The 24,747-nt window shown below is 44.8% G+C and overlaps 1 protein-coding gene across 1 annotated transcript; it reads right to left on the bottom strand.

The window, feature by feature from the left end:
- Nucleotides 1-1,429: 1,429 nt before the first annotated feature.
- On the bottom strand, nucleotides 1,430-23,950 carry IRS4 (insulin receptor substrate 4). The gene is made up of 2 exons (XM_080553525.1): nucleotides 20,365-23,950; nucleotides 1,430-3,795 (listed from the first exon to the last, which is right to left on the bottom strand). Exons 1-2 carry the CDS (start codon nucleotides 23,717-23,719, stop codon nucleotides 3,791-3,793), a joined length of 3,360 nt encoding a protein of 1,119 aa, XP_080409651.1. The 5' UTR covers nucleotides 23,720-23,950; the 3' UTR covers nucleotides 1,430-3,790.
- Between the last annotated feature and the right edge of the window lie 797 nt (nucleotides 23,951-24,747).

Genomic DNA, 24,747 nt, shown 5'->3' with positions numbered 1-24,747 from the left:
GTAACTCTGAATTGGTCCTTCTTCTCCTGTAATTTCTCACTGCCAGATACTTATTTCCAGTACCATATTGCTCGAGGAGATGCAAGGTCCATTGGAATTGGTCAATGTATTTCAAAACAAAGACTTTGAATGTCTATTTTAGTCACTGCCTTCAAACTCAGATAGGAAGTCGTACTGCCTTCTGGTTTTAATTGAGGGCTTTCATCATGCTTCAGAAATTGTGAATTCTGTCAATGATTCGCCCAAAGGAGTTTGAAAAATTAGTGCAAAACTGTGTTCCCCTCCTCAGCCTTCCCCTTCCCTCCCTACCCCTCCCGCCAAGGAAAAAAAAAAAAAAAACTCAAGCAGTTAGCTGATTTCAGGTCTGCTGAGGCTTTCAGTCAAAGGTCTCTTAAAGCAGTTATTGTGAGACTGTTGCAACAATCTTGACAGTGTTTGGATAATTTTCACTGTTTGTTTACTGGTGGTAGGGCTGCTTCTGCCATGTATGAGAAGTACTGTTTTCCTTCTCTTCCCGATACAGGCTACATGCTATAAAATGAGGCCCTAAGTAAGGGGGCTGGTTTAGTTGGAGAAAACCCTATTCTTACAGCAAACTTGACTTTTACCGAGTTGTTTTAATGCAGTATTCTGAATAACAGAATAAGGAGGAAATTAGGTATTTTTAAAGAAAAAAATATAATCCAAGGCATTTCGAAGTAATTGCCCACATTTCTGAAAATAAAATACGCTCACATCTATGGATAAAAACTCTTTCTATATCGAATTGACATATCGTTCACATCAGGAAGAATCTGAAAAGGCATTACACTTTATAGATATTTTTCAGCTTAAACTCAGTTGTTTGTACAAGTGGGTACGCTACCCGAAATTACGAGATCTATATATGTTTTGTTTTTACATAGTGGGACCATATTTAGCACATCTCAAACCAAAGCAATGCTACGAAACTTAAAACAGCAAGCCATACTTGTCTCCTTTTACCGTAAACTCTAAAGGCAGCCACCTATGTGATACTCTGCTGCTAAAAATTCCTCCCAAGACTACTACATGCTGATAATAAAACTTCCATACCCAGTCATAGACAAAGCTACGGACCCAAAATTGACATAATATTCTGCATTTAAAGCAGAAATTATCATGCACTGATTTCCACCACCCCCCAGTCAACAACTCAGTTGCTTACCAGCACTACAGATCTATGACAAAGAAAACTTCTGGGTGTTTTGCTGCCTGTAACCTTCTACGCTAAGTGGCAGAGAAAATTGGAAAGGCTGAGAATCACTCCCCTGAAATATGCTAAAAGCTTCTCCAAATCTTCAGGGAAGCAGGGTGACAAAACCACTCTAAAAAGAAAGCAGCAGCAGGAAATGCATTTTTGACAGAATAAAACAAAAGTTTGTTTAAAAATAAAACCCAGACACAGAGCTACATGAACACGTATTTACTGCAAGTAGCTCTATGGAAAGCCAAGTCAGATAAATATAAACACTATACAGAGCTTCAAGCCAGTCTCCCAAAACCGCAAACGCGATGTGTTTTACAAAGAAAACAACATAACAATATTTACAATGGAAGACAAAGCCAGATCAATCAGCTCAACTTTAAAACAGATCTGTGAAGCAGAAATAGCAAATATAATGAACAGTTTCAACCATATATGTTTTAGTTTGTACAGACAATAACTGTCCAATATCAAATTAAATTTACAGGACAAACATTGTTCCATCATTGGTATTTTTGTACTATACAGCAGCATAAACGGGTAGCTGGAAGGAAGTATATATAGTGATATGTTTTACATATTCTGAAAATGTTCTTCCAGCACAATACTGAATAAATTAGTTGCTGTAAACTAAGAGATTCAAAAAGATTGCATATTTATTATGCCGTACCTGTTAGTATTTGTACCACTCTACTTGAGGTTACCCATTTAATTATTTATTCAGCATTTATTAAATCAGTGCTGTATATTGTACAATGGCAGCCTCAGGGATCTAATATGAAATAAGTGTGTAAGATCATTATTTTCTTCAAAACAACCTTTTCCTTTCACGTTAAAGGTTTAGAACTACCTTCATCCAAATTTTGATTTCCTAAAAAAGATGTAAAGCTTTATAAAAAGCTGTCTACATATTGCATTATTAATTTACGAGACCAAACGAAAGCTATATGGCGAGACAGTATCGTGGTCTAGAAAAGTGGTCATATTTTTAATTAGTGTATGTTTAGCAGCAACAAGGAACTGTACCAACTTGAACTTCTCTTCCAGAATCAAAAACAGGTCTGTGCTTTTAAATCCTCTAGCAACAGCTTTTCCTGTCACTAGACACTGTGTAAACTGATTGGTACCATGTGTCAAAAAAAAGTCTTCATGTTTTTAGTGACATGTACATTTTAATACTACTCAAAATAGATTTGGGTACACATCACCGAACAATCAAAACTGTACTAGTATTTTCAAGGTTGTATGTTAGAGGTGAGGCAGCCCAACAAATCAGTTGTACAATATACAATGTAGAGGATTACCAGCTGTGTGGTGCAGTACAGCATGAGGATTTGTGTACCACTTCTAAATCCTTTATCAATCGTCAGTGCCTTTTATTATACATTGCATGTACCAACAACTAGTGTCACGCTCTTTAAGTTTGTAGCAGTGTTAAAAAGCCTAAACTCATTTCAACAAAAAAAAAAATCAGTACAAGAGTAAAGCACTTAAGCCCTGATTTTTCTGCAATTTATTTTAAAAATGTCAAATCGTCACTGTTCGCGCTTTTTTAACCAGGATAAGGACAACTGATGAGCCAGTATTTTACTTCTTCCCATTATGCCACGAAGAAAGAACAAAAATAGTCCCAAATTAAAATGGGACTTTGGTTGAAAGTAAGATCAATTAGGGTGGTTTCTCTTTAAAAAGCTACAGCTGACAAATATAATGCAGAAGTCACAAACACTGGATATGACTCTGCACTTCTCCATTTGAATGCATGAACAAAAACCTCATTTTACACAATTCATATTTATAAACAAGTATCTTGAGGGTAAGAACAAAAACAATCTACAAGACAACCAGCCCATTAATCCTACTTTGTACATACCAAAATTCTGAGCAAAAAAAAAAAATTCAGTTTAAGCTCTGACAGATGCTTGATTTAAAATACTCTAGCCTATGATCAAGAAATACCTCTTGTACCATGAAAGCAAAACATTAAAAAAAAAAAAAAGGCAGAAGAGGTCTCTCCTTTTCAGACCAGTTCAGTCCCACGGGTTCTCCCCTCAAGCTCATGTGCACCTCTCCATCCCTCCTTCCGCCCAGCCACCTGAAAAAAAATAGCCTGAACTGCCAAAATATTTCTAAACAACACATGTTTTAAGCTAATCACTTGTTAATGTACCAGAGAAGCAAAACCCATGTTAAACAGACAATCGGAAACCAGCTTTGACTTCTCAGAATATAAATAAAAACTAATTAATGGGAGAGGCAGGAGGAAGAAGGGGGCATACAGGAATCTCCTATTAGCATTCATGCTGCCTCCCAAATAGATATGACAGGAAAGACCAAATTCCATCACCAAAGCACAGCTATGAAAAATCTCAATTCAAATTAATTCAACTGTAGAGAGCTGATGTCTATGAAAAACTAATTAAAAGGATGTGTGTCCATGTCCGTGCTGGTGGAAATGAAAGTAGCCGGCTGGAGCTGAGCTTTGCTTCCAAAAGCACCACACAGTTTCTGGAGTTACCAGCAGAAAAGTCTTCTCTTCCAACAATGGTTTCCATGGCAATGCAGTCAGTCTAGAAAGGGGAAAAAAAAAGTCAGTGACATTTTAAGCGCAAGTTATATTGGAAAAAAATGTTTTCTAGTGAGGAGAATACATGGAGCTCATCCATTGCAGAAGTGACAGCTGCTGAATACAGAACAGGGTTTTCTCGCCGGGGAGGAGGCACTACCAGATGATGCCACGCTCAGACACCCTGCACGGTGGGGAAGAAACTTGAGGGCTGAAGCAGGTGCCCGGGGACCACTGCACAGCACTGAGCTGACACGTGGACACCGGACAGGACCTCGGACTGCAGCCAGCGCCATGCTGCTAACCCACGCGCTACGGGGAGGATCAAAGCTTGCAGTTTGCCATCGCCGATTTCACTATCAATATTTCATTTGACAGCTCGACGCTCTCAACACACTGGGCTACGCGCATAGCAGAGGCTATTACTAAGCACGCAACACAGCATGAATGCAGAGCAGCTCTGTTCACCCAGATATAATTAAGGCTGCGGCAAGCACTCCCATTCACAACAGGTACAGAACTGCAACATAAACATTCACTGCAACTCCAGCTCCAAACAAGGAGTGGCAAGTCACGACAGCTGCATGCCCTGTCCTCAACTTTTCAGGAAAAAACTTAATTTAGTTATAATAAGAAACACCTCAGAGGGCAGTTTTCCTCGCTAAAAGGCAATCTGCCACACAAAAGCACACAGCAATAGTACAGAGACATCTTTACTGCTGTCAGCAAAACCCAGTGGCTTCAAACTGACTGGAAAAGATAAAATACAAGAGCGCTCAGTAAGATGGGGAGGAAATCATCACCTTGTGTTACAGGAAGATACGGGTGGGTGACAAGGCAGAAATGCAAGCAGGAGGGAGGATGACCTCGAAGCAGAACGCCAGCTCTGCAATTAAACGTGCATATGCCAAGGTGAGAGTGACTCAATGGGCTCCTGAGATGGGAAAAAAAATGATGAAGGGGAAGGTAAACACTTTCTGAAGTGGTATGAACACAACTTGAGGAACATACAGGAAGTCACATTTCAGCTCATTACAGACCCTCTCCACTCCCAACAGAGCAATTAGGAACACTAATTTTCAGTCTGGAGTGGTACTATCTGCCAAATCACTGCGTTACAGACTCCCAGTCCTGACAGACTGTCCTCTTCCATCATTTTTATTCATTTTACTCTTTGCTTATCTAAGCACAGCACTTCCTTCAGCTGTACATCCTCCTCCTGGACCACTTAGGTATCCAGCACTGTCTTTTCCACTTTGCATTTATGCTCACGAAGCACATGGTCTGCAGCTACTGTGTCAACCAACATCTCTACTCTTCCGACTGCTGTACCAGATTACAATTCCTCCCTCCTGGAAGTGCAGAGGCAGCATTTGCAAACCCTTCTGCTTCTGTCCTCTTGGGCAAGACTGAGGGCACTGTCCTCTGCCAGGCAGTGGTGTGGGTCACTTCACTCACATCTTTCTACCTCCCCTTCAAGGTCTGGTGCACATGTCTGCAGGGATCTGTCTCCTGGCATTACAGGGGAGAAGGGAATGGCAAATTTGCTATCAGAGCAAAAACAACAGCTAGCATAAGAGAGTAAGTCTTCAGGAAGCACCCAATACAGAAGCACAGCGTAATTTCTCCTCCCCAAACCACACTCAGGGAGAGCCCCCTGCCAGTGAGAAGAACTGCACTACGGGAAGGCTTCACTGCTACCCGCAGAGAGGGCAGCGTGGCCTGCAGGAACAAAAGAGGGGGTTCTGAGCTTAATCCAGGCTGTGCTTTCCTGGGGGGGGGGGTCACAAGGAAATCAGAGCTCAGTCTTGTTTTAAAGAAAGCTTAGCACTCAACTACCTCTGCCCCAGGAATATGCTGATGAAAATGTGACCAACTAAAGAACAGGCAAGTGTTATGTATTATAATGCAAACCTGTATGTTTACTTACATATCCAATCACATAAAGTATGCACTTGTTAAACACACAAACTCCACCCTAAGTTAAAGAAGTTCTGATTTCAGTCCAGCTAAAAACACCACCTCTTCAAAAGAAAGAAAACACAACAAAAAGCTCGGCTGGGTTGCCCCTGCCAGGGTAGCTGTGGCACCCTCAGCTCAGGCACCGACTGCTGGGACTGACCCCGCACGGCGTGAAAGGCACCAGGGCTGGAAGCACTGCAGAGGCACAGAGGTACCACAACTTCAGGGGGAGCCCCCCTGCTCTGTCCCAGCACCACCCACCCCAAGGTTTGAGTTGCTGAGCTTCGTTTTTTCAAATGCAGAGCAATTTCCAAAATAAAGCAACTTGCTTTTCATAATTCAAGGAAAATACAGCCAAAAAAAATACACCCTCAACCCAAAAATCTCCATTTCTATTATTTCAGACATCATAAGATCACTACAAAAAGCTATTGCTTGTTACACACAAAGTGTGATGTGGTTAGTGATGGCTTTGTTTTTACAAAAGCCAAGTGAAGCTATTATTTTTGAAATAGTTTTCCTCTTTAGAAAAATATTTTGTTGTTGTAGGACCAAAGGATGAAAACATGCACCACAGCTTGCAATGAATCACACCTCAACAACGCATGCAAGGGAACCATTAAAACAGTTGAAGCTTCTACATTAAACTTACCTTCAGTAAAAATTAATATCTACCAACATCCCCCCCACCCCTTCGCACCTATGAGCTTACATGAAAGGAACTTCAAAAACCGTCTCTGCTTTCGTCAGTGCATTTTTCCTCCACGCCTAACACACAAGGCACACCTGAAAGCTGTTTGACAAGTTATTCTAATCTCTCCACGCATATCCCCAAAACATTCTGAACAGCAAGGGACCAGTTGTTTGAACAGGACAATCCCATATGGCAGAACTCACTGTTTATACCTAAAACTTTTTGGAAACTTTTATAAACTCATGCCAAATTACATTTAAGATGCTTGCCAGGGCCGGGGGGAAGCTTAAGAGCAAGAAAACCTGCTTAACTCCTAACTTTGGTTCTTTGAACAAACCTGGCAAAAACCAGAAGGCAGCACAATAACTAATTCGGAGGTAACTCTCATCACAGCCCCAAGTGACACAGATTAATTTATAGAAAACCAGAACAAAGTATCCTCAGATAAGCTTTGTAACAGCTTCTGAATTCCCTGGATTACCTGGCTCAGGTGCAGTCTTACACCACCGTAAAGTGGCTTCAGAACTTCTCTGAACTCTATGCTGTGTGTTAAACAAGGTCTCATTAATTTGTTCCCCTTCTCCCTGTGATTATAAACCACACTTTTCATGGTTCCTCTTCATTTTTAAGCTAAAACAAAATTGTGGCACCTGCGAACAAACAGAAGGGAGTCTCACATAAACATTACCTACAAGCTGACAATAGCTTTATAAAGCCTGGAGTGTTTTAGACCTGGAGCTGTGGCTTGGTACCACTTCTTTTTACAAGCTGAAATTTCAGTATTGCAGTTGGAGCAGAACAGCTGGCTGATGCCCTGACTCATCCCCCCTTTTGGAGGGGGGGGATAAAAGCATCAAGCATTTATTTGTAGATATAGATTGAAATTGATATATGTATAGGTAGCAAAAGAACTCCTGAGACCTGACCACACCAAAAAATCCCACCTGAAATCCAAGGCGGGGCAGCGACTGAGGTCTTGCAAGGTTCCCTCCACCAAGTCCCTGCAGCACGTCTGGAGCCATTCCTCCCCAGCGCCAGAGAGGGCCACCAGTCACCCACCGCCACCCCAGGGCACCAACACATCCCTCCCTGGAACCCGAGGCCAAGGGGCCAGTCCTGCAGAGCCAGGGGCTATTTCTGCAGTCGCAGCCACAAAGCCAACATCCACTTCCAACCCATGAAGCTGTACGAACTCCAGCTGATGCTGTTCCCCTGGCGGCATCCTCCCAGGACGATCTGCAGCGATCCCCTCATGCTACCATCGCCGATGGGACCACCAAGCGCTGGCTTCGTTCATATGAAGGCACCTCGAGCTGCGCAGAGCACCGCACGTGCACGTACACAAGAGAAGTTAATCAAAGAGCTGTAAAATGGGTTTTGTGTTAATGAGAACAAGGCTGATGTCTGTTGTGCTGCTGATACCCAGAGCCACCTCTGTGGTTCCTCACTAGAAAATGCTTAGGAAAAGACATGGGTTTATTTAGCAAGGCTACAGGAGTGCTTGGGCACTCCCCAGGGATCCTTCTCCCCGACACCTGATTTTCTTCCACCAGTCAATGAAGGTAAACTAACGGAGGCCATGAAGTGCTTGAGGAAAACAGCACAGCTTCTGGAAAGTCATATATCTTATTTCAGCCTCCCTAATATACGATTCATCAGCCGACAATTTGCTATGTTTGTAGTACAAACATGAGACTTGCTGATCAACAGTAAGAAACAGATTATTAGCATTTCATTACTGATATCGTATGAATGTATTTGACTCAACACTGAACGGTAAATGAAGCAACTCTTCTAAAAGGAAAGTAAACCCTAGATGTGAACTAGCTAGGAAAAGAGGAATAATGCTCACTGAGTAGCCCAGCCAGCCCGAAACATGTATGCCACCAAATAAAACTCAGCGCCCAGCTCAGACATGACAACTCTGAAGAAAACTTGCACTTGCAGAATCATCAGTGTAAACACGTCCCTGTTCCTGGACTTTCATAAGCTTTTCCAGGAAAATCTGCTCAGTGTACCTTGAGGGGAAAAAAAGATCTGATAACTGATCATGGCAACAAGTAAGGAAAAAAATGAACTCAAAACAAAACCCTGTATTTTTAAATACTGCTTAGAAATATTGTATTTGAAGTAGTTTTTGTAGCCCCATACACCAGACTCTTCTGTTTATTCAAACTTCAGCTTTATGAAGAGTTTCTATACAAAAGCTCCATCCTTTATTCAAAATTGACTCAGAATTTCAAGAATTAAAATTCAACTTCCTACGAGCATTTAGTATGGAAAACGAATGCAGAAAGCATCCAAAAATTTTCACAGATCACCTCTCAAAATATATAAGCAGAGTTTAGATAACTAAGCCAACATTCTCCTCGTTACACAAGTCTATTTAAATTCACCGGTTTAAGATGAGATCGGATTATAAAACTACACACAGCTGTCATCTTCCCAGGGAGTAAATAATCAGAAGAAAAGGATCCAAAGGACAGAAAAGAAACTAAGAGGGCAAATATGTAAATTGGGATGGCAGCAGGCTGTTGCTCAGAAAAGCATTTAGCTTAAAATTAAGAAAGGCACAGAGAAAGAGCTCTGCAAGTTTTCTATGAAAAAAATCTATAGTTTTATAAAAATTAGGGGCAAAGGTTTAGATCAATCTTAATTATTTAGCCTGCAAACCCCGCGTGTTCCATTTGAAAATGTATCAGACGAGAGTATATCCAATTTACACTTCATTTCCTGCATCTGAATTATTAAGGTCGTACAAGTCAGGCCACTTTAAAACAAACCAAGAGGTTTTAAGAACAGAGCAGACATCTCCTATTTCTCTCAAAGAAATCCATCCTAAATAGTGTGTTTTTACAGGAAAGGCTTTTACTGACATAATTTTGCAACTGATTCCTAAAAGGATAAAAGCTTTGCTTACAGAAGATATTAATTTAAGATAATTAAATACTTAAAATCTCCATGTCAAAGACTAAGGCAATTTAATGCCTTCTGGAGAGCACCACTGAAGTTCTCCATTTCCTGAACTTCAGGTTGGGGGGAAACCAGAGTTAACTGGACTCGCACAGATCAAAAGCATCAGAACAGCCCCGGCTCTTCCTGCACACGTGGCCACACCATACTGCTGTTGTTCAGTAGCCCACCAAACCCCAGCACGCTGTTTGTGCTACCAGGACAGGGCAGGACTGTGATGGATTGCATTTCAAGCCTTCCTCAGAGCACGCAGGCCTGGCAGGGGGAGGCAATTTGCTCAAACACATTCTTCACAAATCAGTAAGAATTATTTTTTTTTTTCCCCCAGATCTTACCAAATACACAGTTACTATCCTATACCATTTTCTTATTTGAGATTGATTTTAATGGCATAGCTTTAGACCTTGCTAGAGGCAAAGAGGTGTTATTTGTGAAAGGAATTTCTGCTTAATTTGCACGCTCGGACACCGACTCTACAAACACGTAGCAGAAAGCCCGACATTTACTGGAGCCACTGTGTACGCAGTTACTCTACGTAGGTAACCCAATCAAGGCCCTGACACAGAAAAACATCCTTATTTGGGAAGTATGTTAAACTACATGCTTACCATTAAGCACATATTTTGCATACTTTCTTCATTCAACAACAAAGCAATCATGTTCGACTTAAGCTAATGAATATATTTTGTACCTATGATTTGACTGACCTTTCCACAGGCAAAAAAAAAAAAGCAAAAACTTGTTTTAAAAAACAAAAAGCAACTATTACATGATCCACTTGTCATTACATAAACTATTTGAACTGACTGGTAACAACACATACGAGTAAATTACGTTCCTCTTCCTCCTTAAGATGTATTTCTAAAATTTACAAGACAAAGTTACTCCTACAAATACTGCATGTACAATAATTCACTCAAAACATGGTTCCAGTATCCTTACTGCTCAGCAACTTCACGAGCTAAAAAAACCTCTCCCATGCTTTAAGATCATTTTTATTTATTTCGCAGAAACGCCTTATCTTTTGCAACAGCGGCTTCTTTTTCTGTTTTAATAAACAGTAGTGGAGTTTCTAGGAAGGCATTATGCACAGTCCCTAGCTTCATCTCCTTTACCAATCCTATTCCTAGAATTAGGAAACTTGCATGCAGTTTTGGCAGGGCCTGAACACCAACTCAAATTGCTCTCAACAGCTTGATAAGTTGTTTTTTCGTTTTTCTGAAAACTAAATTTCTGTTTCAACGTAGTAAGACGGTGCTAAGAATTAACTCCTCTCCACTTAAAGACACACAAGTTCTCAATTTCAGATTTTCATGTTGCAGAAGAATGAAAAAGCCCTGCTTTCTCAAAAACACTTTAACAGCACGTGTGTCAAGGTATTTTGACTGACCTCCTAAATTGCACAAAACGTAGCTAAATTTTAGCCCCAAAAACCCTTGTTTGTGCAGCTTACGGCAACACGACCTGCTACAGTTCACTCTGCTCTCGTGACAAAGGTTAGGAGTCTGTAAATGTCAACAGAGAGGAATACATTTCCTGCCCGTGCTCCTTCTGCAAGGCAGATGTTAAGAACTGTTGGGAAACAAATAGGAAAAGCAAACAACCACGTCAAATACGGGCACTGAGCAGCACGTGCGGTTCCAATTCCCTCATTCAGAAAGGAGCTGGAATAACTAGAAGAGTCAAGAGTAGTGCAGAAAAACTCATGAAAGGTGTGCAACAGCTTCCCTGTGAGGAACTGCCAAGTAGGAGCCTGCACAGAGGTACTGGGATGTATCAGGAAATTAAAAAATACAGATATACTGTACGTCCCTGCTGCGTGAAGGAACTGCAGGAAGCCTCTGACAGCATGCAGGCTAAGGGTATGGCACAGGAGGATACGACATCCTAAGTGTCATGGAGAGAAAAGATAGGGTTCATTATCTCTTCCAATACACAAACAAGGGGCTGTCAAACAAAGCTGGGTCCAAAATAGACACTAAGACGTCTGTGTGCAGCATGCGCTGCCTCTGACCAAAGGCTGCTGTCACTACAAGGCGTTACACAGGATCAAAGAGGTTGGAAAAGTACTTGGATTAAAGATCCATAAAGGATTATAAAACAGACAAACTGCATCAGGCTCAGGAAATCCCCCAAGCTGAAGAATCAGAGGCTGGAAGTATGCTTGTGGGGAGGTGTTCTGTCAGCCTGCCCTGTTCTTCCTCTGCGGGGTGGCGTCTGCTTGCAGGCACAGGTCTTTGGTTTGAGCGAGCAAAACTATTCTGATGAACACACCTGAGAGATAAAGGACTGTCACCCGTGACTAAATAACCAGCTCCCCGCCTTCCAACTCACCTTTTGTGATACTTTTCTATGGAACGCATCGCATCTGCCAGTTCATCCTTAGCTCTTCCCAACCCCTTTAGTCACTGACACTTGAAAGCACTCAGCACTTTCTCTTCTTTCGCCTCTATTATCGTAAATGACCATCAGAGGCAGAAGCTTGCTATGTGGCCACACACCACGTAAAGACACCATCCTCAGCCATGCTTTTAGCCCACGGGTGCCTGCACAGAAATCTTGCTATCAGGCACTACGTGCTCCCACACGGAGCAGTGGCACACAATGCTTTCTTCCATTTTGAAATCATCACATCACTGAGGATGCGTTCAATACCCCAAACCCTGGTTTATGCTGTGGAGAAAGAAGACTGTGCACGAAGTAAACTTCTCACTCCCAGCACATGCACAACAACCAAGGATAGGGCCTTCAGCTTCCAGGAGCAGCTCAGGGGCTCTCCAAGGTCAGAATTAAACAGTGCCTACACACAGACGAGTTTTAACCAAGCAAGCAACTCCTGCTTAGTGTTTACCACGTGGAACTTGCCAGCATTAGTACTTCAGTCACTTACACCCGCAGCAGTGACATGTGAATCAGGCCTCGCTGCTACCACTACCAGACCCACCCGCAACCACCAGTGTCTGTTCAACCTGATCTACCAACACAAAACTCAAGTCATTTCCTCCTGCCACAGCTGTTGTGTTACGCTCTGGCTTCCACAGGCAGTTCTCAAGCAGCTGAAAGCACCACAGTGGCTATCAGCTGACCCAGACCTCCTCCTTTCAAGGGGCTCTGCAACACAAATCCTGAAGGTGGATATATCCCTGCAAGCCACGCTACTGCCTCCCAATCCCAAATCCCCACTACACCTCCTCCCCAACACCACAAGACCATCTGGATCCCAGAGATGCCGCTCAGAAAGCTTGTGAAAAAAGGCAACAGTAATGCCAGAGCAGCTTCATGACCCCAGCCGCTTTTGGAGCCAAGTCTCAACACGGGGTGCAGGTCCACATCGCATCAACCGTGCAGCAACACTACCTAGGGTGACCCCATGCTTCACTGCACCTTCCCGCATCCCTGCTGGCACCACGTCTGTCAGTCCCATGTCTGTCAGTCCCACAGCTGCAGGAAACCAAACTGACAAGAAGAAAACAACAACATGCATTCCACATCTGAAAGGGAGAAGTAAACACCGGGACACGCTCCTGACTCGGAGATTCGTGTTGGCCCACATTCCTCTCACCGAGATTAATATCCTGGCCAGTGTTCTGACATTTACCTCATCCTCTTCAAGTCACTTAAACCATTACAACCGCTGTATTTATAGCTCTCTACCTTCCATCGCTCCCTGCCATGCGCGTACCCTTCCAAGCGCCTCTACCAGCCTCCTCTCGCAACCGTTCGCAGGCAGCCTTTTATCTCTGCGAGGCTCACTCTTATCTCCACTGCCAATGGCAGCAGCCTTGATCTTTATCTCACCTCCACCCCAGCACATTAAGTTTCATCCATCTCTTCAGTTTCATCTTCTGAACTGTAAGCTCTTGAGGACAGGGACTACCACGTGTACACCCGTGGCACAGTGCGCGGGACCTCAGCCCTGCCTCCCCGCTCAGGTTCTGCAACAAGCACGAGTATGGGGCACGTCTGGAGCTACAAGCTTTCATCAGCAGATCCTCTGTCCTACTAGAGCCCCAACCACCTCAAGAGCCAACCTATTCAGTTTTTAAACGCATTTCTGACTGCTACCCTGCTCACCACAATCTGCAACTTAAAAACATCTGTTTCTAAAAACAAACAAAAAAAATGCCACCACCACCCAGAAAAACACCAGAGTAAAATACGGATGGCAAATACCTCCTCAAGTCTCTCACACAAAAATACTCTGGAAGCCCAAACTCAACAGTGAATCCTGCTGTTGAAAACCCAAACAGCTTGCAATTTTTTTCTAACCGACCTAAAACACAAATCCGTAAGTATGGAGCAAAGTATCTTTCTGGCCCCCTAACCCTTATTTGTTTAGACTACTTATAAACAAGCTGAAGATGAGCTGCAGTACTTCAAGCCAGTTCCTGCATCAGTGCTGATGGGTGTTTTACCAGCATCCAGCTTGTGCGAAGGAATGCCTTCAGCCCACCCGCCCCCATACGCTCTGGTTACTCACACAACGAAACCACAGGTGCCCAGACCTAAGCAGAAGCCTTTCTGTACTGTTTACTGCCTTACTGGGGCCACATTAGCTCAATCAACAACAAGGTGCCACAAAAATCCTAATACTTGTCAATGGATTAAATAGGGTTCTCACACGGCGCACGTTGGTAGCTCTTCTTGCTCTAGCATACGGCAGGTTCTTATTTAACGAAGCATAACGTCATTAAGAGCTCTACAAACTCCGGGTATCCCAAGGTATCTGTGTGTAAAGGAACATCAGTTCCCAAAAGCATTTCAGGCTCAGGCTATCCGGTGTCCAAGAAAGTTATACTGCAAATTCAGCTGTTGAGCAAGAGCTATAAACAATAAAGCGTGTTGGCTCAGCACGAGCACGGGAACAGAACCGCACTACTCCCTGTGAAAGGAGGATATCATTCATTAGTGCCTCAATAAATTTAGAAGCAAAGTTTACCAGTTTGATATTTTTAAGTTCATGATAATCACATGCACACGATACAGTGAACACAAGCAGCATTCACCTTTCAGCAGTAATTAAAAAGTTCTGAATGTTCCTGAGTCACATCAAATTGTATCATCACCTTGGAATTATAGCTAAATCTTAACCATATTAATTTCAGTATAAACCATCTCTTTCAAAAGCCCTTTCTTCTCAGAAGATTAAGATTAGCCCTCACACTTAACTCACAAATGACTGGCACACAGCACACGCATACTCATGCGCAAGCAAGCTGGATTGTTAGCAGCCAGCTACATAGCAAAATTACTAGGAAAACAATCTTTGGAATTAATCAACTTTTGTCCCTCAAGATACAGTTCATGATTTAACCGGGGCAGAAAACTCTTCCCAGCAGTCTATTACACTGCTGCTCCTGGGGTAATTAATGTTCCACCCAAAGCAAAATCTCCACAAATCCAAACACTTGTATGCTCAAGATCTTTTAGATAAGATATTCCTATGATGTCGAGCAACACCTCTGCGATGCCTTTGATGAGTCAGGCTAATTTACTTTTGTCTTCCCCCTGCCCTCAAGAATGTCACAAATCCCCACTGATCAAGGTTCTCAGCTAACCTGTTACCACCTCGAAGCTCAGTGACCTTTACAGAGATGCAGGGCTTGATTAAAGCTAGAACATACTTTTTCCTTTTCCCCTATTAATTGCTTCAACCTGTAAGGCCCTGCTTTAGCCAGTAAGACAACAGTGTACCATCATCATCAGATTGTTGCTAACGTGCAAAAGCTAAACATCAAAAAAAGCCAAAGAGCAACTTGCAGGGTGGACAATAGGACTCACCTCCAACCAGGTTGTTACTGACCATTTGAGGATGACTCATAAGACAGTACTATATTTTTAGGACAAAACAGCAATAATAATACACCCCTGGGCTCCAGAAAGCTTTCCTCTCTCACCTCCTGCCTTTCAGTTTTATCACTCCACTTTCCTTTGGATTGAAGACTGGCACATGTGATCACAATAGTACTTAAAATTGTAGGATTTGGATCAGAAAAAAACAGCAAATTTCTTAGCACTACACACAGGACAGCATTCAGCAGGTGTTTGGGAGCACCCCGTGCCCACACACAGCACACACCAAGTCACAACACAGCACTACGATCTCCCAGCACCATCCAAAACCTCAAGGCATAAACCCTCCCTTCCCAGCAATCAAAACGAAGAAAACTTATTAACTATCCTTTAATAAAAAAGAGCATACGCAGAGCCTAAACCCCACCGAGCTGTACCTACTGCTAGCAAGGGGCCCTGGGACATCACGGGAGGGGACAGCATGAAGTTGTGGAAACAAAACTGAAAAGGCAATGACACATTCAAGATTTCACTGAAAGACTGAAGGGGAAAAAAAAAAGCCATTTGAACCAGTACTGGTTTCTCCTGGAAATCCCAGTGTCTTGCAGCGGTGCTTTAACCTACGAGACAGCTACACGCAGAAATTTTTAGACTTTCAAAAAAAAGACACGTGACCATTAGCTGCAACTATGGATGTAAAATCTGGAGAGCTGATTTTCCAAAAGCATTTCAACACTCACTACCAGTACTCTCTCTCAGCAGCAGGGGAACATTCTCAACTCAGATTTTCTCACCCAAGCACCAGTAAAACCTAGCTGATTCTTGGTCAAATATGTCATAATTAACTCACTCCCACACCACAAGACAAAAATCTGTTCTGCCTTCAGTAGCTCGTATCCTACTTGAAAAAGTTACCCTGGGTATTTTTAAGCATAGCAGTAAGTCACTCAAGACTGTTAAAGTGGCATCTGTTACAGCAAGATTTTTTCTTTTCCTTTCAAGAATTATTATCCCTCCGTCACTTACAAGATTCAGGCTACATGGCTGCGTTCAGATTATTTCAGAAGGGTTCTTCAAGTTATTTTTAAATGGGTCCCTGCCCTAAGTACTCCTCCGATACAAATGAGCCTCAGTTTGAAGCAAACTTTCAAAAACCACTGGTCTGAAATCCAAAAGGGGCAGTTATTTGTCTGGTATCCTGCAAACTGTAATTTACTATATTAGTAAGAGCTAAAACCTCCAGCTGCTGAATTTCTCAAAGTGCATATTGTTTACCATATTCAAGATTCTGCATTTCAAACACACCAGCTCCCATAAAGGATCTGGACAACTTAGGCTCAAAGTTTTGCTCTACAGCTGTACTTGTTTTCCTGCCTCTCGGCTCCCCGGAGAACACACAACATCTCACACAAGTCTAACACAGGAGTAGATTAAAAAGGTGAGGAACATTTAAATTCTAATCCTGCACTTTAGCAAACTTCTGAAATAGTATCTTAACATGCCACTAGAAAATCAGGTAGAGATAAGATTAAAGAGTGGGTGTAAAACAGGCAGGTAGCTATGAAGCTGAACATTACATTTACTCTGAACAGTCTGTTTTGTTTTTTGTAGTCCAGGATATCTTTGTAGGTTTAGTATTTCTAATTATGTCTGTAGAAAATTTTATTATACATGACCCATTATGCAGTTTATTACCACCCTGTTCTCATTATCATCCGCAGTTTCTACGAGGTCCAATAACAAGGTGTACATTAGCTAAGCCCTGTCTGAAGTAGCTTTTGTGTTCTGTACTCCTAGCACAAAATTTCATGACTCAGATTCATGTAATCAAAACTGCAAACCGCTTGCTTCAATATTGTGTAACAATTTCATGATGAAACTGTTTTGCTAATGACCTCCTTAAACTTCAGGCATTAAGGATCACAACCTTATTTTCCCTTTAGCGTCTTTTTCATCGTAAAACCTGACCTCAATTTTGCCTAAACCCTAAATAAAAGTTAACAGCCAGCCAGATCTATTTACTTATCATGTTAAGTCAGTGCCCTCCTTCTCCTCCAGCCATTTCATGAATGGAGAAGGGAAAAAAAAGTTAGATTCACATCAGTGAACCTGAACCAGAAGTAGTTTGGGAATTACAATGAGGGGCAATGATGCATTGGAAATCTCTCTCCATTTCACTCAGCAGTTAGGAGAATGCAGTTGAGTCACTGCACACAATATACCATTTAAGCAAACAAAAACAAAGCAGAAAAGCGAATGATCAGATGTTGGGAAGTGTTCTCCTTTGAGTGTAAGTGCAGTTTAGGGAGAAGAGATTAAAGTTCTTTACCCAATAGAATTTAAAAAATACGGGATAGCTCCTTCCTAGGAAGTAAAGGGTAAATGCATCTGCTAAATATTTTCCTTAAGAACGTATTTGACCACACAGACGATTTTCCAGGCTAAGATTAAAAGAGCTGGGATGTAGGAATAAAGACAGCACTTCTGCTAAAAGTCTGCAAAAGTATTAAAAATATTAATTACACATAGGAACACACTGCACCTCTTCAGGACATAAGAGGTTTAAGAATGGAAATTTATTTCCACTATTCAAGATGGAATTTGAAAGTTTTTTTTCTGGATTACACATTCTCTTAAGTATTGAATAAAAGCTTCACTGCATTAGAAACTGATAAGCTGTTTAAGGAGTACACTTCTACAATTATGCTTGCTATAGCACAGAAACCTGATTTAATGTGAGAACGAAAACCAGTATTTTTATGATCAGTAACTTCAAGTCATTGCTAAAGAAAAAGATACACACCACCAATTTACACCACTGTATTTACATTTGGCAAGCTGCTTTTAGCCTGGACTACTCCTAAATCTATCCGCCCCTCTGTGAGGCACCTAGAAATGAACGGTGTCCACACCCCATCTGCCCTCCTCCTATGCACCATGAATACTGGATGCTGTCTTTGTTAAAAACTGATAGACCTTGTTTTGAAGTAGTTTCGTTTCTTCTTTTTAGGACTAGAGGGAAGCCACCAACCTAAGCTCTTACTATTCTCATGCTTTATTTCCTGCCAGCGTCCATGTTTTTATACGCAGCTTCTCTCACTTCATTTTAATGCATGTCATTCCCAGAAAACAGACTGACAGCAAAACACACCAGCAGCAAGTCTCCTTCCCCTCCGGACCTTGTAATAGACAACGAAAAAGCCCCAAGCACAGGCCTGTGGATATTTTGCTGTAGCTGCAGTAAGCAAATCATTTAACGTAAATACAATTCCTGAACAGTCTCTGGAAAAATGTTTTTAAACACAGTATTTACAATACAGCCAAAATGAAATCACCTGTTTGGTGTTCCCCCCCACTTTTAAGAAATTTTACAAGTTTAACAGTCATATGAGGGGAATAAGGTCAAGTAAGAATTCTGCTGTCTTTGGGGGTGCTTCTTCTAAAAAAGAAATCCACCGTGGCAATCAGTGTGCCTTGGACTTAGCGGACAAATCTTTGAAGTGCTGAAAGACTAACTTTGGAAGAAAGCACTTCTTGGACTGGCAACTTTCAACGTCTTCTAAATTTGATTCCAACCAACAAAACAAAGCAGGGAAAAAAAACCACTGAGGCAAACCACACATTTCTGAGCAGCCCCAAGCACTGCTGCCAGACTTTGAATGGCATGCTAGCTGAGTCAGGCTTACACCTTCCCCTATTAAAGGCTACACAATTTTAAGCTCCTACACTACCTTCTGCCTTTAGACAGTTTTAAAGTGAGACTAGGAAAAAAAAAAGCTATAATTTCAGTGTTTAGAACTGTAATTAAAAATATAAAAGGCAGGAACAGCTTGCCCCTTTACTGCTTTCTCTATTGACAGAGAAGTAGACAAATATCAACGTCCAACAACGATTAAATATTTCCTCTTAGTAGTCATCAATTATTGACTACACACACATTTGCAGAGAGGAAAACATTTCCAACAAACAGAGTTTTCTGGCTGGGTAGGTGAATTACTGTAAGGAGCTGAGTGGGCCGCTAATACCAAAATATGGATTATGCTTCCAAGGAAAACGTTACAGTGCAATGCAGCCAGCACTTGCATAAACACTGCTGGTTAGGCAGGGGACATACACAACACCCCCAACAGCTAATTATCTTTTGCTCTCACTATGAGAGCAAAAAGCTTAAGCCATGAATAGGAGCGTCCCTATTCTTCCTGCCCATCCCCAACACCCTAACTTTTTAGGCATACCTCTAACTACTTTACCTTAAGCTTGGTCAAGCTCTGAAAGCTAGCAGCCTGCTCTCCAAAGCTTCAGACATAAAATACACCCCTCTGAGCCTGCTCTTCCTCTACGACAGGCACTCCTCATAAGGCAGATCACTGCACAGCAGAAGCATTACAGCTTGGCTAAGCCCCCGGACACTGCAAAAAGGCAGCGAACTCGAGGGTACAGGCTGCAAGAGCCCCTCACCACCCTCCCAGCCATCAGCAGATGGCTTCTCCTGAGGTTACAAGGATACTTAGGGGACCAGAACTCAAAAGCAGCATAACAAACCTTCAAGGGAAAAAGAAATGTGAGTTGTTTACCTAAGATTCAATTAAATGCAGGCAGGTTTGCACATAGAAAGCCCTGAAGTACGCATTTCACCCACATTTATTGACATAAACAGATCTAATCCCCAACTTCTGATTTCTGAACTCCGTTTAGCAGTTCTCAGCTCCCTATCCACAACACCAATTACAAAATTTCAATCTCAAACCAGCTGAGGAGTCATCTAGTTATAAGAAGGAAAGTTATCAGAAGGAAAGAAGAGGAAAAGGAGGTGGTGAAAGAAAAAAAGCTATCATAACCTCAGGACAAGAATTCACAATACAAAATATGATTAGTGTTTATACTATGAAAATTCTTTCACAAAAAGTCTGGGCAGATGACAGTTTGATAACACCTCCCAGGAGAGTTCCATCACCCTTTAGGCCAAGGACCACGTCCTTTTTTTGTGTTCATTCAATGTTTAGGTGACTGCACTACTACCACTTGTACTACAATACAGAAGATTATAGAAACATTTACCCTATTTTGAAGACCATATTTCAGTATTAAGTAAACAATCTAATTCCTATAGTTAAGAAAGCATGAAAGGAAAGTGCTTTTAAAGTTACAAACCTTTTCGCGCAGCGTTACACTTCAGACCATCGGACCTGGTGAAATCTATGCTTACGTAAGCTCCACTGTCCAAACTCGAAGTACCATTTTGGAGATGGCAAGTTGGCGTTGCAGTACTTGCCTCACAGCTTATAGGATCATCGCGTAAATTCAGAGCTATGTAGTTTAAGCCATTCTGAAATCCAGTTGAGGTATCCCTGGACATTTTGCTTTCCTGACCATCAGAAATGTTTTCATCTGGTTTTAACCAAACATTGTCAAATGAGGCAGAGCTGTGTCTTTTGCTACTATCAGTAAAGAAAGAGGAGGAAGTCGTCACAGTCCCAGCAGAAGAGAATGTTTCAGAACTGTGTCTCCTCCTGCCTTGGGGATCGGCTCGGATCACCTTCGGTCCCATGGGAGGATCGGCACTAGGAACAGAGAAGCTACTGCTACCAGCGTATCGATCGACAATGCACAGTCTGTTAACTATGGAAGAAGGACTATCAATCTTTACTCCGTCGTCAGATTCAGAGGCAAACGGCCGTGGTGGTGTCGCTGCCATGTTGAATGCCATCTCCGTGTAATCGTCAGTCCTGTTACTTGCAGCGCTAACACACGCGGTACCAAAGGAGAGCCTAGCATAGTCAGGATTTGGTTGGTTTCTAGGAACACTGGAACTTGCATAAATTGAAATATCTGTTAAAGAGTTGGAAAGTTCTTTCGCTACTTTTGGCGACTGTACATCCAAGTCAACGCTCATATAATCAGAGAGCGGGGACTGTCTGTGGTCACTACTCGAGCCCAGAGATGACGGTGATCCCTCTGCAGATAAGGAATACGGTGTATTACTTGCCTTTTCATTAAAATCAATATTTATGTATTCACCAGGACTTGCTGGCTCAGGTGGAACAGTACGATCATACATTCTCGGGATAGTATTACTTCCCCTTGTACCGAGCGGGAGCCTCGTTGGCCTCGTAGCCCTGTTCTGCACAAGTCCTTCATCTGAACCTTTCACCACTGGCGACTTCGAGATGCCGTTAGACAGGGCTTCGCTGTTGATGCTTTTTACGTTTTCTGGTCCACCATACAGGAGTTTTCCAGGTGAAGACATTGGAACATATTCGCTGTGGTCACCATTTTGTCCTGATAATGCCTTAAAACTTCGGGGCAAAGAAAAATACGAACTGAAACCTTTGGAAACAGAATTGTTATGAATGTAATTTGAATCACCAGGGTGCTTTGGAGCTGAATTACCGGGAGACATATCCATATACTCATTGTTTACAATCTTCTCATTACTTCCTTTAGAAATAAATCCAGTTAAAGGACTTCGTACAGGTGAAGAGCTCGCCTTTGGAAACATCATCATATATCCTCTGGAGTCAACCTGAGATGGTGACCATGAATTGTTTATCTGTTTCGGAACAGACATACTTTTAGGAGTCATTGGCAGATAATCACTGCTACTTGACAGAGAAGATGCAACTCCTGGCATCATTGGCATGTACCCATCGTCTCTAGCTTTACTCCTGCTTTGGTTGCATACAGAGTCAAGATTACTGTCATTGTATTCCAATTCATGGTTACCTTTCAGTTTTGGTGTTTCAGAGTACAGCAATCGCCCGTGATTTCCCACAGAGTCTTCATCTAACGAAGCCGTCGTTTGTGTCATTTTCTGCTGCACTCCTACAGAAGTTGGTTTAGTTAGAGAGTAAGTTCTTTTCCTGAAACACTTTTCAGCCTCCATATAATCATCTCTCGAGCTATCGTCTGCTTGCTGCTTACTCATGGACATGTACTCACTCAGACAATTCTCCTCTCTGATAGGTGGCGTGTTTCCCAGGGAATCTGGTGTATTACTCCTGACCCGAAAGTACCTGAAATCTCCAGGGCTGGAGCCGTACTCATCAGAAGAGATAAACCCCCCATCGCTTGGGGAACCACAGACAGAGGAGCTAGAAGGCCTGGTCAACATGTCTGAAGCAGAGCCATGGCCACTACTGGAAGAAACACTGATGGGACTGGTAGTGGAAGGAAAATGAGACACGGGCAGCGACGCAGACCGGGTGTGATATGACGAGCTGAACGCAGCTCTAACGTACCTTCCGCTCCCTTCTTGCCGGCCCAAGTTCATCCTTGCAGTATTCAGGTGGATGAGGCTCCCCGTCACTGACCTAAAAGGCCTGGCCATGGTGCCTTCTCCTTCGCTGGATGTTCTGAAGCGATAGGAGTTGCTGCTTTTGGTGGTCGGAGGAGTCCCTCCAACAACGCTCTCAGTTCTAGATCTTCTCTGCAAGCCTGTCTGGCTGGGGGGCAGGTTGCCCAGGTGCCTCCTAGTGGTGATGAAGGAGATGGGGTTGGTGCCGCCACCGCCACCAGAAGACTGGCTTTTGCTTCGGGGCCGGAACTCCGCAAAGGCCTTTAACGCTTTCATGGTCTCCAAAAAAGTCTCGTGCATGTTCTGGGCAACCACCGAATCATCCACTTGCATCCAGAGCTCTCCAGGCCCGATGGAAGCAGACCTGCCCACTTCAATGAAAAAGAAGTTCTCCGAGTGCCCGCATCGGCGGATGTTCATCAGCTGCAAGTGGACGGAGGGCACCTCCGAGTTCAGCTTGACGAGGTGGATGGCCTTGCTGGAGAGGCACAACCTGTACACCCCAGTCAGGTTTTTTGTTTGGCCCAGTCCTTTGGGTTTCACGTTGACCTGCCACACCTCCTTGAAGACGGTGCCGGGCCTCAGGGCTGCCCCGTAGTGCTCGTCATCCTCATCCACCTGCTGATCCGCCTGCTCCTCCTGCTCCAGAAACCCCCTCTTGCTCTGGCTCATCAGCTCGCTGATCGCCTGGTACCAGGCCTCCTGCTCAGCCTCGTTCTCCGCCAGCATGGCGAAATACTCGTCCTTGGTGTACAAGGCGATGATGTGCTTGTGCTTGGCGTCCGCCCGCCGGCTGACGGTGAAGCACTGGTAGAGGGGGATGACCCTTTTGGGCGGGGGGCAGCACAGCCCCGCCGCCCCGCCGGCGGCCCGCAGGCTGCTCTTGAACTTCTTCTCGCTGTCGTAGTACTCCAGCCGCGCCGGGGCCAGGCGGCTCTCGGCCCGCAGCACGAAGTACCGCTTGTGCCCGTGCTTCTGCTTCCTCAGGTAGCCGCACTTCCTCACGTCCTCCCCCCCGCGGGCCGCGCTCCCGGGGGGCTGCCCGCCCCGGGCGGCCCCGCTGCCGCCGGCAGCCTCGGGGGGCCCGCAGAGCGAGGCGCTGGGCGAGCGGCGGAGCAGCAGCAGCAGGTGGTGGGGCTGTGGCGACGGGCAGCGGCCGCCCTCGGCCGGCTCCCCCTCGGCACCGGCGGCGCCGTTCACGCCGCTCGCCATTTTAGCTGCCGGCCGGGCGGCGCAACGGGGCCGGGCGGCGGCAAGCCGGCCTCACCGGGAGAGGAGCCCCCCGGCGGCGGGTGGCGCATAGAGGGGAGGGGACGCCAGGGGAGGCGGGCGGCCGCTGGGGCCGTCGGCGCGGCCGTTGGCTCCGTCGGTCCGGCCGCCGAGGTCCGTGGCTCCGGCCCCGTCCCCCCGCCGCGCCCGGCTCCTCGCGCTCCCCCGGGCAGCCGCGGCGGCGGCACGGCGAAAACATCACGTGACCCTCCCCCCGCCGCCGGAGGGAGGGGGGAGCGCCCCCGCGCAGAGTGGCGCGGTGGGCGGCCAATAGGGAGCGGAGGTCTGACGCCGGCGGGCCAATCGGAGAGAGGGGGAGGGATTTGAGGAGGGGAGGGGGAGGCTGAAGGCCCGAGGGGGTGTTTCTTGTGCTGGAGAAGCCGGCGCTGATTGGGTGAAGGGGTGCTGAGTGGCGGGGCGGTAGCCAATCCGCGCCTCACACACACAGCGCCGGGAGGGCGGGGGCGAGGCACTGCGTGGAGTCGGCGGCGCGAGTAACACGCAAGGCGGTGCGAGGGGCGGGGAGGTCGGATAAGATTGGCAGACCCTCCGCCCAATCAGCGCCGCGCGGCGAGAGCGAGCGGCTGACGTCGCCGTCCCCCTTCCCCGGCTCCTTTTTAAAACGCTCCCGCCCCCTCCCGGCGGCTGGCGCTGATTGGCCGGAGGGCGGGGAGTAGGCGGGCCGAGCGGGCGGCAGGGGGCTCCGAGGACGTAAACAAGGCGTCAGGGCGCAGGCGGCCGTTGGGGCGAGCGGGAGCCGTTGGCGTTTTGCGCACGGCCTCGCTCCCCTCAGGCGGTCGGTGGGTCCAGGGAGCTCCCCCAGCCGCCCTCTGGTCCTAAAATGCGGGGGTTTGCACCCGAAATTCGGCCGTTGGGGCTCTGTCTGGCTAGCACGGGCTCTGTCTGGCGGCGCCGAGGCGGCCGCGCTGCCGTGAGGCGCCGCGCTGCTGTTGTATGACGAGTGAAGAGCA

Source organism: Anser brachyrhynchus, assembly GCF_964034855.1.
Source record: "Anser brachyrhynchus genome assembly, chromosome: 13".
NCBI lineage: Eukaryota > Metazoa > Chordata > Aves > Anseriformes > Anatidae > Anser > Anser brachyrhynchus.
This window is presented reverse-complemented; position numbering and strand designations above follow the sequence as displayed.